Source organism: Boleophthalmus pectinirostris, unplaced genomic scaffold (genome assembly GCF_026225935.1).
Source record: "Boleophthalmus pectinirostris isolate CB_2022bp ecotype Guang Dong unplaced genomic scaffold, ASM2622593v1 HiC_scaffold_8, whole genome shotgun sequence".
Lineage (NCBI taxonomy): Eukaryota > Metazoa > Chordata > Actinopteri > Gobiiformes > Gobiidae > Boleophthalmus > Boleophthalmus pectinirostris.
This window is the reverse complement of record NW_026571515.1, coordinates 38,971,597-38,986,283: the sequence shown is the minus strand read 5'-3', so window position 1 is coordinate 38,986,283 and position 14,687 is coordinate 38,971,597. Positions and strand designations below refer to the sequence as shown.

Below are 14,687 nucleotides of genomic sequence, written 5' to 3'. Positions count from 1 at the left end.
TCTCCACACGTCTCCAACACTCAGGCTCACAAGAAAATGTCCAAAATTCCAAACTGTCCCTTTTAAAGCAAATGTATTGTGTGAAAACGGTAGTTAATCTCATAAGCTGTATAAATGTATTCTCACATTTTTATATTATACTTTGTGATAGATGGCATTAAAGTTGTGTATTTCAGTTGCCTTAGTTCTTTCCAAAGTGCTATGAATTTTCTCTGGTAACATCCATCCTTCCCGATGTAAAGCAATGGTCCGTATCTTTTTGTTTATAGCATATTGTCAATTTGCTTTATGAAATTTGAATATCATGATTTAATTTAAACAGAGTGGAATTATTTAGCGATATCACAGAGCAACATTTTTCGCTTCTCAGCTTTTTGTCCACAATATTAATGCTGCCACATTCAGTTCAAAAGGAGCTGCACATGTCTGGCACCTCGTCTTTAATAATTCAGCGTTTCGTCTGGCTTCTTTTGTGTCTAGTGTCCAGCAGCTGTCAGACAGACGGCACTCAGTCTGTTCGGAGCTCAGATAAAACTATGGAGAAAGGACAGTATTGATCTGTTTTCCTCCATCTTTAAGCGTCTGAGCACGAGGGAACCGCTAACAAGCTCCCTGTGGGTCATTTAAAAGTACTGACGGATGGACTGATGCCAGATAGCAATATATCAATACTAACCGAACTATCAAAAAGGACTGAGTTTATATAACTCTATTTAAAGTTTCTGCATTTTATTAGGAGCAAGCTTGCGTCTCCACAGATCTGACCTGTATCTGTGTTCAACTTGCCATAGAGCGGAATATACCAGGCAAAGCAATAACATCTCTGTGAATTTGAGTTTGACACCCCTAATTTAGAGCCTTAGCTACAAAAGTGCAAAATATCAAGGTCCAGGGCACAGAGCCACATCACTTCCTGCATTTCCATGGTGTTTATTACATTTAGATTTGAACATTTTGAGTGAAATAAACCTTTCAAATAAAAATAGAAAGGGATGCACAATTACGCAGACCAATAATTTGGCATTATTTGAGAAATAACTGCACTTAGAGCGACTTTTTTAATTGTTACGAACACAGACGCTCAGAGCAGTTGGCCATTTTGACTCACTACACTCTTTGGCAAAGCTTGGACCAATCAAAATGGATGGAGTTCATGTGTTTGGTGGAAAACAAAGTTCCTATTGGACACTCGTTTTCCCAGCGTCATCATGCAGCGTGTGTGTGACGTAGGATAATGCCGAAAATATGCTCGGAAAGTTGAAACTGACAGCTATTCAAGGGAAAAAAAGTAAATTAAATTTCTTTTATGGTTGGACAGTTATGCGCAGTTATATAAAACATGCCCGCCGTCCGTCTGGAAGGGTTAACATCAATTCGTATAAATGAATAAAATCCTGCTGTAATACAACTCAATGTTTTTTTTTTTCTGAATTTGTATTTTGAAGTTCAATTATTAAAACTGTTTTTTTCTTGTTTCTTGTCTTTTCTCTATGTCGCCGCTCCCGTCCCGCAGACCCTCTTACAGGTACGTCCATTTGAATTTCTGTTCCTATAAACTACAGCACAAGCAGATAACCCCTGCTCATTTCAAATCTTATATTTTCTGACGTGGGAGAGTGCATTCTGAATAATTCATACAGGACAATTAGAATCACTGAGTTTAGAACATACTGTATCATGGTGAGTATTGTCCTATATTCTGTATATACATGGGACATTTTTACAGTATTGTGGTGTGAGTATTCTGGATTTCAACGTAAATGGGATTATGAAATGTGATTAAGTAAGATGGATGTCAGGACAGTGTTTGAGTGCTTTTTGTTGTAGTGACTCGATTTTTGCATTTGTTGTAATCTGTCTGTTGTATGCCACTGGTTGTTGGCTTGAATTGGTTTAGGAGCAGTCGTTTTCTGAAATATTAATTATTTTAATTGACACTACAACAGTGTTTCTCAAACTGTGGTACCCAAGCTCCTTCGGTTTGTGGGTTTGCCTCATTTAGAGTTGATTTTATCCACTTTTCTGTCCTCCTTTCCTCCTTTTGGATCATTTCTTGTTTAGACCTCCAGAGAAAAAGATGTAGTCCACTTTTAGACCTGGTTTATTCCTCGATTAGACCTGGAATAATCCTGTTATAGACTTGATTTAGATCTGGTGATACTCAGAAAATCGCAATTGGTGGGAATCTGAAAATCTTTTCTGTAGTGATACTTGTGAAAAGTTTGAGAAACACTGCATTTTTGAGGATAGGAAACTTATAGTATCTTTTTTGGCTCGGAGAAGGGCATCTTCGTGCTTGTTTCCATGGTAATGTTGTTACTTTGTCTATAATCTTCCTCCGAGTGGCATAAAACCTCAATCTCGATGGAGAATGTTCTGAAGTATGGTTTTAACTTTCTATTTCCATGGCTATTTTATGACAAGGTTATTGTTTATACTGTAGTAATCCTACCACAACACACACATACAGTATTATGCCCCATCTCAGTGTAATACTACAGAAGAATAGACTAATGCATATTGTTCCTTATAGTTCTAACAAGCCTAGTCAAATGTAGCAAATGTTACTTGTTATTTCTTTCAACTTTCCCTGATACAAATGCGATTTTCTTGTTCTTTTCCTTGCCCCACACCAGAGTAATGACCCTTAAGTAAACTTACACAGCACAATGGTTGTACAGGGACAGAAGAGGAGTCTGAATGCTCCGGGACTGGACCCCTGTTGCTATAGCAGCGTCTGTAAATGCCACGATCATTTGTTTTTACCACAATGGAGATGTGATCCAGTGAGCCAACTACACCTCACCTCTCTACAGACGAGAGGATCTGCATGGTTCAAAGTGATTTCAATGGAAAATTATAATCTTGATTTAAATAATTTATAATAACTTCAACTATACTATTATTAATAATGTGTGTTGAAGATGGAATCAACAACAAACAATTTATTGACAATTTTTCAAAACAGATGTTTGTTGATTTTTTTTTTTTTTATTTCAAGTGATAATTTTACCAAAAGTACCACCTTTTCCAGTAAATTATATTTTGTCAAGAAGGAACCATTATGAACTCTGGACTAATGTGAGTCTAAACCAGGGCTAGTTCTGAATACATCAAATTGGCTTCTTAGCTCAAGCCAAAACCAGATGTGCATCAAAGTGTGCCATGATAAGGACTGTCCGAACAGTGCACTGAGTTAAGGAGTTCAGGAAAAGGAGCCTGCATGTTTCCTTTCATAGCTCCTTTAGCATAGGAACCTAGGGAGCTTCCTAACCAGCCGTAAGGAGCTATGAGGCATCCCACAATTCAGTGCGCATTTTCCCCAAAGGCTCCCGAACACCGTTTCCGAAAGCGCTAAAAGTTTCATTGCCTCAGACATTATACAATATTAACCTGGACAAACCCAACTTTATTTAAAGGGCTCATCTCATGCAAAATCAACTTTTCAGAGCTTTCTACCTTCTAAGAGTGATGTGTGGGCCTTGTATATGTCGCCGAAGTGGTTTTTAGATTGAGTTAGTTTTTTTTTTTAACAAATTGCAGCATATTTCTGCCACCCTCCCATGTGAGAACGAAACTAAAGCTGCTACAATGATGACGCAGCGAGCCTACACCTATGATGCGTTTGACGTAGCAGAAAGGGCTTTGCACCTGCCCCCCTCCCCGCTCCACCGCTTTCACCCCTCATCAGCTGACAATTCAAACATGAACACCTAAACAAAAGCGACAGCATAAGGTCAACACTGCAGTGTACTTGATATAATAACTTTATCTACTATTGTTTATTAATACTTTACCAATCAGTAATGTTCAGCTGATGTGGACGCGGTGCTTGAGCTTCGTGCTCCTCAAAATCCTCGTCCAATTCCGGGTCCAACACATGCGGCTGAACGCGCTGTATCTCCATGATGAATAAAAGTTTATTCCTACCACTATCAGGGTGCACGTCTGTCTCCCCCTCCCTCCCTGAGATGGGCGGAGGAAGGGCGGCTCACTCAGAGCCTACGTCACGTTTGGAGGGCGGAGCCTGTGCTTTCTCAGGACGGGCGGGGGATGAGCGATAGTCTGTCTTTCCTAGTTCCTGGTCTGTGACTGTCTCCAAGAAATCAGTAAGATTTCATAACTATTGTGTAATGGATGTTCCAAAACCCAAATTGTGCTTGTTTATGTGCAGAAGATACAATGTGAAAAGAGTTATTTTGCATGAGATGGGCCCTTTAAGAATGAAAAATAAAAGCTTTTAGAGCCATCACAGCTTCAATGAGACTTAAATCCACATAGCTAATTTGTGTTAAGTCTGATGAAGGAGCCCGTGCACGCTTTATGCTCCACCGCAAACGGACATTTGGTGAAATATTTTATTGGGACAGAAGACAAAGCAGAGGCTGGAATTGAGTAAATCCAAAACATGCATACAGGTAAAAATCCTCTAGCTTGGGTGGTGCTGACAAAACCAAGCACAAGATCTGGAGATGGGCCCAGTGCTCCTGATAGTTAAGGATGGGTCAAATGCAGAGGACACATTTCCCTACAGGGACTATCAAGTGTACCTCCAAATCAGTGTTCAGTTTTGCAGTTTTTCCATTTGTTCTTTCCCATGTGGTGTGATGTAGTGTATGTTGTTTTGCCTGCAGCTCATAGAAGTGCTTATAAAAGGGTTTTCATGCGTGTCTATGGAAGAACATTCAGTCCATTAAACTCTTGGCATCAGTGCATTTCTCTTCTGTCATGCTTCTTTGGTCATTTATACAAGGTACAGAGTTTGTAGACTGTACGGAGACTTGAGGGGTCATATCGAAATATGGATAGTGGCTTTAATGTTGTTTACTCAGTGACTTTCTACGACTGCGACCTTTCTGAATACTGCAGAGCATGTTGTTCCACTGCATATTAGTAAGTCTCCAAATTTAAAAAGTATTATGTTTATGGGTTCCAGCTTTCTGTTTATAGGTGCCATTTTGAGGACATTCCACCATTCTTAAAATTTAAATCTTTAGTTTTAAATAGTTAATTACTAAGAATTTCCTCTGGGATTAATAATGCAATATGTTATTTCTTATCTTATTTTTTCATCTTTCTGAAACACATGGACAGTCTAAGTAAGAGTACCTTTATAGTTGTCATACTTTTTTGTGCAGCACCATGAAACAGCTACACTATCTGCAAGCCCAAGTCTATTCATTTAGTTTTGAAGTGGAAAGGACATATTTTTCAAAATACACTGAGTTGTGGCATTTTGGGCTCTACAGTATATTACAGTTGAATTCAATATGCAACTTGAATCAGTCAATCAGTACCTTTATTCATCCCCTTGAGGCAGTGAGCAAAGAACAATTTTGGAACATAAATTCTTGTATAGCAAAGAAGGAGCTAGAGGAGCAGAGCAAGAAGCACCAAGAGGAGGTCGAAACTTGTCAGGGAAGACTGCAAAAAGACTATCCAAGAGGTTAAGATGAGGTCTCAGAAGGATATAGTGGACCTAAGGAGTGAGATGGAAAATAAATATTCTCAAATGGAGATGGAACTGTCCAAGCTAGAGGAGAACCAACAAGAGGTCCATAGCCTGAAGAAGGCTTTTGTTCTTACTCCAGACCGAGAATCTTACTCAGACCGAGGACAAAAAGCCATGAAACAGAGGGAGGAGATGAGGGAGGTCTACAGACAACAGTCCACATTTGATGATAGACCTAACCAACCTCCTGAAATCCAGACCACAAATCTGGAGAAGGTCCTCACTGAGACTTGAAAGAACCAGAGCCCTTCCAAAAGCCAAAGAGGAAGAAAAGAGGCCGAACAGAACCAAACCAGCTTCCACAAAACTGGATGAATTCCTCACTGAGACCAAGGACAAAGAGCAAAAGTCTAAGAAACTGGCAGAGCAGAAGCAACAGAGCTGGCAGATCTTTACCACACGCACCAGAATTGTCCTCAACTCATAACACTTAGTTCTTAACTCCTACCTCCTAACCTGGATTTGAAAAACACTTGACTGTTTTCATCCATTTATCTCTCTTATCAGACATCATTTATCTCCTATTTACAACTCCATCCTCAAACCTAAATCAAAACAAACAAGAGAACAATAGGGGAGCCAGGTCAGGTCCAGAGGTGTGAAAGCTCCCATCATGGCCCTGAATGATTCTGCTAATAAGACCCCACACTCAGTGCAGTTCAATAGGCCTAACAGAAACTGTAAACAAGTGTGTGTGTTAGTTTCAGAGTAGTTTCACTATAGTTAGTTCCTCCCTGCTGGCAGATGTAAAGAAGTACCCACCAGTGTCTGACCAGAACTGAAGAAGCAGCTTGGATGAGCTGCCAAATGTATTTGACCAAATAAACTTTTGTCCAGTTGACAAATTTAGTTTCTCCTTTGCCATTTATAGACACACTTTAGTATTTAAGTTAAAATATGGCTCATTATGAAGTCAAATCAAATCAAGACATTTATTTTTGTCAGGGCCTCAGATTGCGCTTTGGCTGTTGTTCCTGTGATCAGCTGTTTGTCCCCAAGGAGTAAAGAGGAAAACATATGACAGGTTGTTGACTGCCAAAGCTGTGTGCGTCACTGTAGTACTGTGTAATCTGCTCCAGTACATGTACCTCTGCTACTGCTGGGGATAAAGGACACTGGGCTTTAGAGCAGCAATGATCTGGAGTCTTCATTCAAGCTGAGCCAAGTGGACTCATCTCATTGACTAATTACTACTACTACTACTGCAGACAGGGGCAGTTAAAAGTAGCCCTGTCATGATTCCAAATTTTGTGGTAATAGGATTTTTTTTTACAGAAAAAAGCAAGGGTCATGTACAGCAGGTTAATACAAACATTTTACGACCAAAATGATGAGCAGCAGTTACAGAGAGAGGGGCCACAATACACATACACAATCTATGTTTATACCACAAAAAGTATTTTAAATCTATAAATACTGCTAAAAAATTATGAGTGGCAATAATGAAATAGCAGAATGAAACACTTAGTACTTAGTTTGCCTCATAGAAGGTCTTCTTCTTTGACTGTCTACAGCTTCAATCTGGTCAAATAGCCAAAAATAAACAAATAAATACATAAAATTCCCTAGTAATGCAAAGAAAATGTGCACACAATAAGTATTAAAACCCAAAAAGTGTTGTTCCATCTGTTATGTACCGAACAAAAAGTCAGTATAGTAATTATCGTGTCGTTTTTGTCGTACTACAGTGGAATTTTGGGTCTAGCCGCTAAAAGAAATGCTCAGATCTAACGTTTCTGAATTCAACTTTTGGATGTTTCATACGGTGACCAGACGCTCCTATTTACCCGGGACAGTCCCAGTTTGGAGCTCTGTGTCCCCTGTCCCAGCAGATTTCTCCAAAAACATTGATTTGTCCCAGTTTTATACAAGAAATGTCCTAGTTGTCCCAATTTTTAACCAATATGTCACCCACCAGCTGTAAAGAGGGAGATAGTTAAGATTTGTTAAGCTAAAACACACAAAACTGTACAGTAATTGCAAATGGTCCCTCAGATTATGACTGACCCACAAATGAGTCGAGAATGGACAATGTTACGCGCTCTTTTTGCAATTTTATTTACATCCAACCATCCCAGCCCGAGTGTGTCCCAGTTCTGAATTTTGAAAATCTGGTCACCCTAATATTTCATGACATTACTGACTGAATCATTATTAGTTTCACATGGGAAGATATATTCTCTGATCTAATTTGTTGGGCTGTTTTTCATAACGAATTTCTCTAGAGTTTTATTACAGCTTGACTCTTGTGAGCTTTATGCCATGTTATAATGTTGTTACATCATCAAAAACAAACTCAAAGTTGTGTTTTATTTCATTCACACAGTAATCTCACATTATTGGTCTGTCCACATCTTCAAAGCTCAATGCTGTGTGTGGTAGTTTTTAAGTTAACAGCTACCCTTTTTACGTTTAGTTCAGTAAAAATGGACAATTCAAGAGCTGAAATCAACCAAATGATTCAAGTGAAGGTGTATGGAGTTTAAAAATACAGTGGAGCTCTTCCTGAATTCCTATATGACATCACAAAGTAGAACAGAGTGTTTTACCTAAATATGCAGGATTTGTGTGTTAAATGTGTGAATGAAACAAGACACAATTCCAGGTCTGTTTGTGATGAGGAAACATTGCAAAGGAGAAATTCAAATTTGTCAAAACTAGACAAAAGTTTATTTTAGCTGAATACATTTTGCAACTCATCCAAGGTTCTGGTCAGAATGCTGGTGGACATTCTTCTTGACTCTTGTGAGCTTTATGAATCCGTGTATCATTCATTCATTCATTCAATAATGGAAAAAACTGATAACGGCCGTTTCCCGTTTCCGTGACTTAAATTGCGATGCCGGATTTTTGTGCCACATACGGACTGAACCAGGACTGAACCAGGACTGAACCTGGACTAAACCAGGACTGAACCTGGACTAAACTGGGTCTAAACCTGGAATAAACCTGATCTAAACCAGAACTGAACCGGGACTGAACAAGGACTAAAACAGGTCAAAACCAGAGCTGAACCAGGACTGAACCAGGATTGAACCAGGATTAAACCAAGATTGAACCAGGACTAAAACAGGTCTGAACCAGGTCTAAACCAGGTCTAAACTAGGTCTAAACCAGGTCTAAACTAGGTCTAAACTAGGTCTAAACCAGGTCTAAACCAGGTCTAAACCAGGACTAAACCAGGACTGAGTATCGGGACGAGCTCGGAGGTGCGCCTGCATAGACTGTCGACTGTCGTGATCAGGGCTGAGACCGGGACTGAGACCGGGACCAGACTGGGACCAGACCTGGACTGAGACAAAGGACCAGACCTGGACTAAGACAAGGACCAGACTGGGACTGAGACCAGAACCTGACCTGGACTGACACTGGAACCAGACTGGAACCGAGACTGGGACTAAACCAGGACTGAGACCAGGGCTGAGACCGGTTTAGTCCTGGTTTAGTAGACCTGGTTTAGACCTGGTTTAGACCTGGTTTAGTCCTTGTTCATTTCTGTTTCAGTCCTGTTTTAGTCCTGTTTTAGTCCTCTTTTAGTCTGTATGCAACGCAAAAGTCCGACATCACAGTTTAAGTCACAGAAACTTGAAGCTTGGATGAGCTGCGAAACACATTTCAACCAAAATAAACTTTTGTCTAGTTAACAAATTTGAATTTCTCCTTTTGCCATGGATTCTACCTGGACAACATTGTGAGAAAACATTATAACACAAATCAGAATATAGCGTAATAAGTGCCCTTTAAAAAACAGACGTTGAAATTCCTCTGCAGTTGTATTTATTTAAACCTGGCAGTTGGCTGTGTGCCTGCTTTCTCACGGCACAGTGGACAGCCCTCCTCTGCACAAGGGGGAGTGTCTGTGTCTCTCCCAATTGGCTCAACACTTGTGGAACAGTTACTGAAGTGTCAAAACAGTCTTTCGGTCCACCCGGCTCCTTACAGTTCACTCTGCTCTCTCTGTTCTCCTTCTCCCGTGTCCTGCAGATACTTCGGCAGCTGTATGCTAATTCGATTTAATCCAGAGCTATTCAGACAGGTGGCGTAGCTGGACACACACTGCTGTACTGGAATTACGCGTTACAATGCTTTGTCCTCGGCAGTGAGAGGGACTGCACGCCAGGATATCGAGTCCTTTTACGAGTTTTTGGATAACTTTGCTGGCACGGGAATGCTGCTGGAACGGACCAAGCGTTTGAAAATGAAGATCTGTTGCCATTGCGATCACTCTTTGGTGTGTACCGGAATTTGCAGTTTCCCAAATCTCGATGTGAATATAATTGTAGTTTTTTTGAGTAGAAGTTGAATATAGAATCCGTGGATTTGCAGATTTGCTTCTTGTGACAAAATGCCTTCAGTTGTGATGTTTAATGTCGTTTTTTGCTCATTTGCTTCAGTGAATTATATTATTTCCAAACTAAATCTCAAATCTGTGTGTGGATATAATAGTAGTTGCGTTTGAAATCAGGGGATATGATGAAAACTGTTTCTAAAATCAACAAAAACAGCAAATAATAGTAATAACAGTAGAATGTATTTGTGTTTGCATAGTTGTTTACTTTACATGTGACAGGGACCAAAGTATTGAATTGTTTGACTCTTTAAAGGTGCTCAAAGAGTCTTTAAAGAGAGGTGAGATAATGCATTCGGCTGTGAGACGTTTACTCAGCTCCTCAGCAACTGCTTTTACTAGAGAACGACCTGCTGCTTGTGTTGTCTGTATTTAAATGAGATGTTTCTCTTACTTGTGATACTTATTTAAATGAGTATCTTCTTTTTAGTATCGATTAGAAACTTGATTTGAGGTATTGATTGTTTTTTGACAACCCTGATGAGCTAATGTTGTTTTCACTAACACTATTACAGTAAAAGTTAGTTGATTTTTGTATAATGACCAGCTTATGTGTGATATTGTTGCTGCTTGTTTTGGCATTTGTATTAAATTCTATGCACTGTATTGTATGGTCATCTTTAAAGGTTAGGTTAAGATCCATTTTTGAGATTGTGGGTGTCTTGGCATATTAGTTCAGATTAAAACAATCAAACTTCAGATTTTGTGACAGGCAAATTCATGTTCATGTATATACATACATGACCAATCACACGTTTGGACTCACCTTCTCACTCTGTACTTTTTCTGTATGTTTGCTACTGGTCTAATTTGAGGATTTGAGGATTTGGTTATAAAATATTGCCAAATTGTCTTGTAATTGAAGTCTTTAACAGTTTTTTTTTTCTTTGCTACATAATTCCATACATCATACTTCATATATTTGATGTCTTCTGTAGGTATGTCACATGTAGAAAGTAGTAAACATTGAGAAACACTTGAGTGAGATGGTGAGTATATTTTATTTATCCAATCCACTTTATTTCTATAGCACATTTTATAAACATGACAGTGCCCAAAGTCCTGCACAGGCAAATTAATACAATAAAATACAGTAAATCATAAATAAAAACAATAAAAAGTGTAATTGATTAATTGTGTAATTAATTAAACAAAATTAAATAAAAGACACAGAGGAGCACACAACTCATGTGGTATTAAAAGCCAGAGAGTAAAATTGGATCTTAAGATGAGACTTAAAAACACTCCTCTGTGAGGACTGTAGGGGTGTGCAAAAATATTGAAATATTGATATATTGTATTGTTTAGTGTGATGATACAGTATCAATACTGTGGACTGCTGTATCGATATATTGGGAAAAGTGTTATTTGGTTTATTTTACGAAATGATTTTGTTACAGAGCCACAGTTTTGTTGCTTGTTCTGAGGAAGGAAACTCGTTTATGCGACACATTTGACATTTTCACTGTTTTGATGATTAAAATGTTTGTGTTTCATATGAACTTTGCGCAGAAAGTGGTTTAACAAAGACTTTTAGTATCACAGACATGGTTTATCCTTTATTTTTTATTGAACAGTATCAAATCGATTTGATATATATCGTATTGAATCATACGCTTACTGTATCGAGATATGTATCGTATCGTGACCTATGTATCGATGTATGTATCGTATCGGCAACTTGTGAATGACACCCAGCCCTACTGTACGGACATGGGGAGGCAGAGTGTTCCAGAGCTTGGTGCCGGTCACAGAGAAGGCCCTGTCCCTCCTGGTTTTAAGTCTCGTCTTAGGCCCCATGAGCTTGGACCTCAGAGTGTGATGAGGGGCCAGTCCATTCAAAGCTTTAAAAACATACAATAAAATCTTAAAATCAATTCTAAATCAAACAGGAAGCCAGTGCAAAGACGCAAGGATTGGTGTGATGTGTTCTTGTATTTTGGTTCATGTTAAAAGTCGTGCTGAGGAGTTCTGGACTAATTGGAGACTGGAAAGTCCGTTTTGAGAGATGCTCGTGTAAAGTGCGTTGCAGTAGTTCATATGTGACGAGATAAAAAGAGATTTTAGAGGTAGAGGAGCTTGGAAATATTACAAATAAGTATAAGTATTGTTTTATCCTTCTTTTAAACCTTGCAGTGTGTATTGGTCCTTCCTCACAGCTATTTTCATGCGAGTCTGAAATCCAATTTAATGTAACTTAATTTCATGTCCCCACTAAATATTACATTATGCACAAAAGCCTGTGTGCTGTAGGTCTCAGCAGGATGAACCCAAACATGTCCTGTTCAAACCTGTGATCTGCTGCTGGCCTTGTATAAAAGCATGGTCCTGTGGTCAATCATATTTGCAGTACAGTATAAGTCACGAAGCGCTGCCAGGCTAATTTCATCTGAATCGCTCTGTTTATGTAATAATCTGCGTCATATGTGTCTAGTCACAGAGCACTGCAAAAAGAGGGAAAAATGAGTGGAAATAAAATAAATCTCGGTTTCAGCACTTTTGGTTCGTTGAGATTCATTGTACTAACACTGATGCTAAAGATACAAAACTCTGTATTTGTTCTAGTGGAGAAATGACATTGTCTTTTGAATAAACAATAGATTAATAAGGACTTTGACACTGACAATAACAATACACACAACTACGACAGACAATAAGAAACATTTGTGCTAAAATGGTTGAGCTGTAGCCAGTGTTGGGGAACACTGTAACACAGTAACAGATTACATGTACCGGCATTATGTAATCAGAGTACAAATTATGAGTAACTGTATTCAGTTACAGTTACTGTTTCAGTGAGTGGTAATTGGATTACAGTTACTTTGTTGAAATAAATGGATTACATGGCAGTATGTTCCTGTTTTCACATTTTGGGCTAAACCAGGACTAAACCAGGTCTAAACCAGGTCTAAACCAGGAATAAACCAGGACTAAACTAGGAGTAAAACCAGGACTAAACCAGGTCTAAACCAGGACTAAACCAGGACTAAACCAGGACTAAACCAGGACTAAACCAGGTCTAAACCAGGACTAAACCAGGACTAAACCAGGACTAAATCAGGAATAAACCAGGTCTCAACCAGGTCTCAACCAGGTCTCAACCAGGACTAAACAGTATGAGACCTAACAATAGGTGGACATACTCATATAAATTTCTCTTTTCTCATCTAAAAATCATTTCTCTATCAATAATATTTAATATTTTTAATCTGGTTAAGTAAAGACTGGACTTTTTATTTTCTTTTAACAGACAAAACTTCTTATGTTAAGATTCTGGTCTTTGCTTCTCTACAGTAAACAAAAGTCTGTTCATGGAGACTTGGGCTCAACAGACAATTTGAAGAGAACAAACATGAATTTTCAGGATGTGGTTGGTACATTCATGTAGTTTTAAAAAACATGACAATATCAAGTAATCCAAAGTATTCAGATTACGTTACTCACTAAATCATTTAATGGATTACGTTACAAACTACATTTTGGGGTCTGTAATCTGTAATCTGTAGGGGAATACATTTTAAAAGTCACCTTCACAACACTGGCTGTAGCTATAGATGACCAAGTAAAGGGGTGTAACCATATCCAAGTCTAATAATATGATATCGTCACAGTATGAACCTCATGATATGATATTTACTGCGATATCGTGGGAAAGCTCATGATATGGCGGGGAGGCTCACGATTAGGGATGTAACAATATCCAAATCTCTCAGTACGATATTTTCACGATATACATCTCACAGTACGATATTTATTGCGATATTTTGTGGAGGTTAAAAAAACTGTGAATATAAATGCCTTGACAAGACTTAATCCAAAGAACTAAGACTTAAAAGTGCTTAGAACTGTTATGGGGCAAAGGATCATGGTCTATGTAGTTTCCTCTGTCTTTTTTTTTAGCTATTGCTGCATCATAACTCTTCATTTAAGCAAAGAGACTTGTGATTCGGTATATTGTGATAGTCCACGATATTATTGTGAGAACTTTGACGATACGATATCACGATATTTCGATTATTGTTACATCCCTACAAGTAAATGAATGAATGACTCTTGTGAGCTTTAAGTCATATAATTATGCTGTTACCTCCTCAGAAATATACCCAGAATTGTTTAGTTTCATTCACACATGTTTGAGTAATCCTGCTTAATTGGTCTGTCTATATCGTCAGAGCTCAAAATGCTCTATTCCACCTTGTGATGTCATGAAGTGTTAGTTTTTAAGATCCTTTTACCTTTAGTTCCAAAGAGAACAGCAATTCCAGCGCTGAAATCAACCAAGTGATTCTAGTGAAGGTGTATGGAGTTTAAAAACACAGTGGAGCACTTCCTGTATTACCATGACATCACAAGGCAGTATGGAGTAAAGCTGTTTGATTATGGAAAACTCATTATCACAATTATTTTTTGGTCAATACTGAAATATATATTAATAATAATATAATATATTATTCAAATTTTTTTTTTTGTTGTTGTTACATGATGCATTTATTCAGCATTTCTCTCTCAAAAAACAACTTTGTTATTGATATTTTATGCAAAACTTTCAAATTGAAAATAAATATGGGCTACAAATATGAACCTTAGAGCAGTTTTGTGTTGTATAAAACATAACATGAATAAAATATACTTTGAACATGAAATAAGGCAAACTATATGTCTCTATATTTAAAAAATAAAATAAATATACTTATTTATATAAAAAATATCTCAAATTAAACTTTATTAAACTTTAAATCGTTTCACCTCGAGAATATGAGTTTGAAGATCATCAAGACACACAAATCGAGATTGCGATCAAAATACAATTAATTGCACAGCCTTAGT

General features: G+C 38.1%; 1 protein-coding gene across 1 annotated transcript in view; it reads left to right on the top strand.

Annotated features, from left to right (window-relative positions):
* The window catches only part of acap3a (ArfGAP with coiled-coil, ankyrin repeat and PH domains 3a), a 177,660-nt gene that overhangs the window by 128,863 nt on the left and 34,110 nt on the right, over positions 1-14,687 (top strand). Inside the window, 1 exon segment of the mRNA XM_020922243.2 lies at positions 1,514-1,525. Coding sequence (XP_020777902.2) covers positions 1,514-1,525 — 12 coding nt within the window.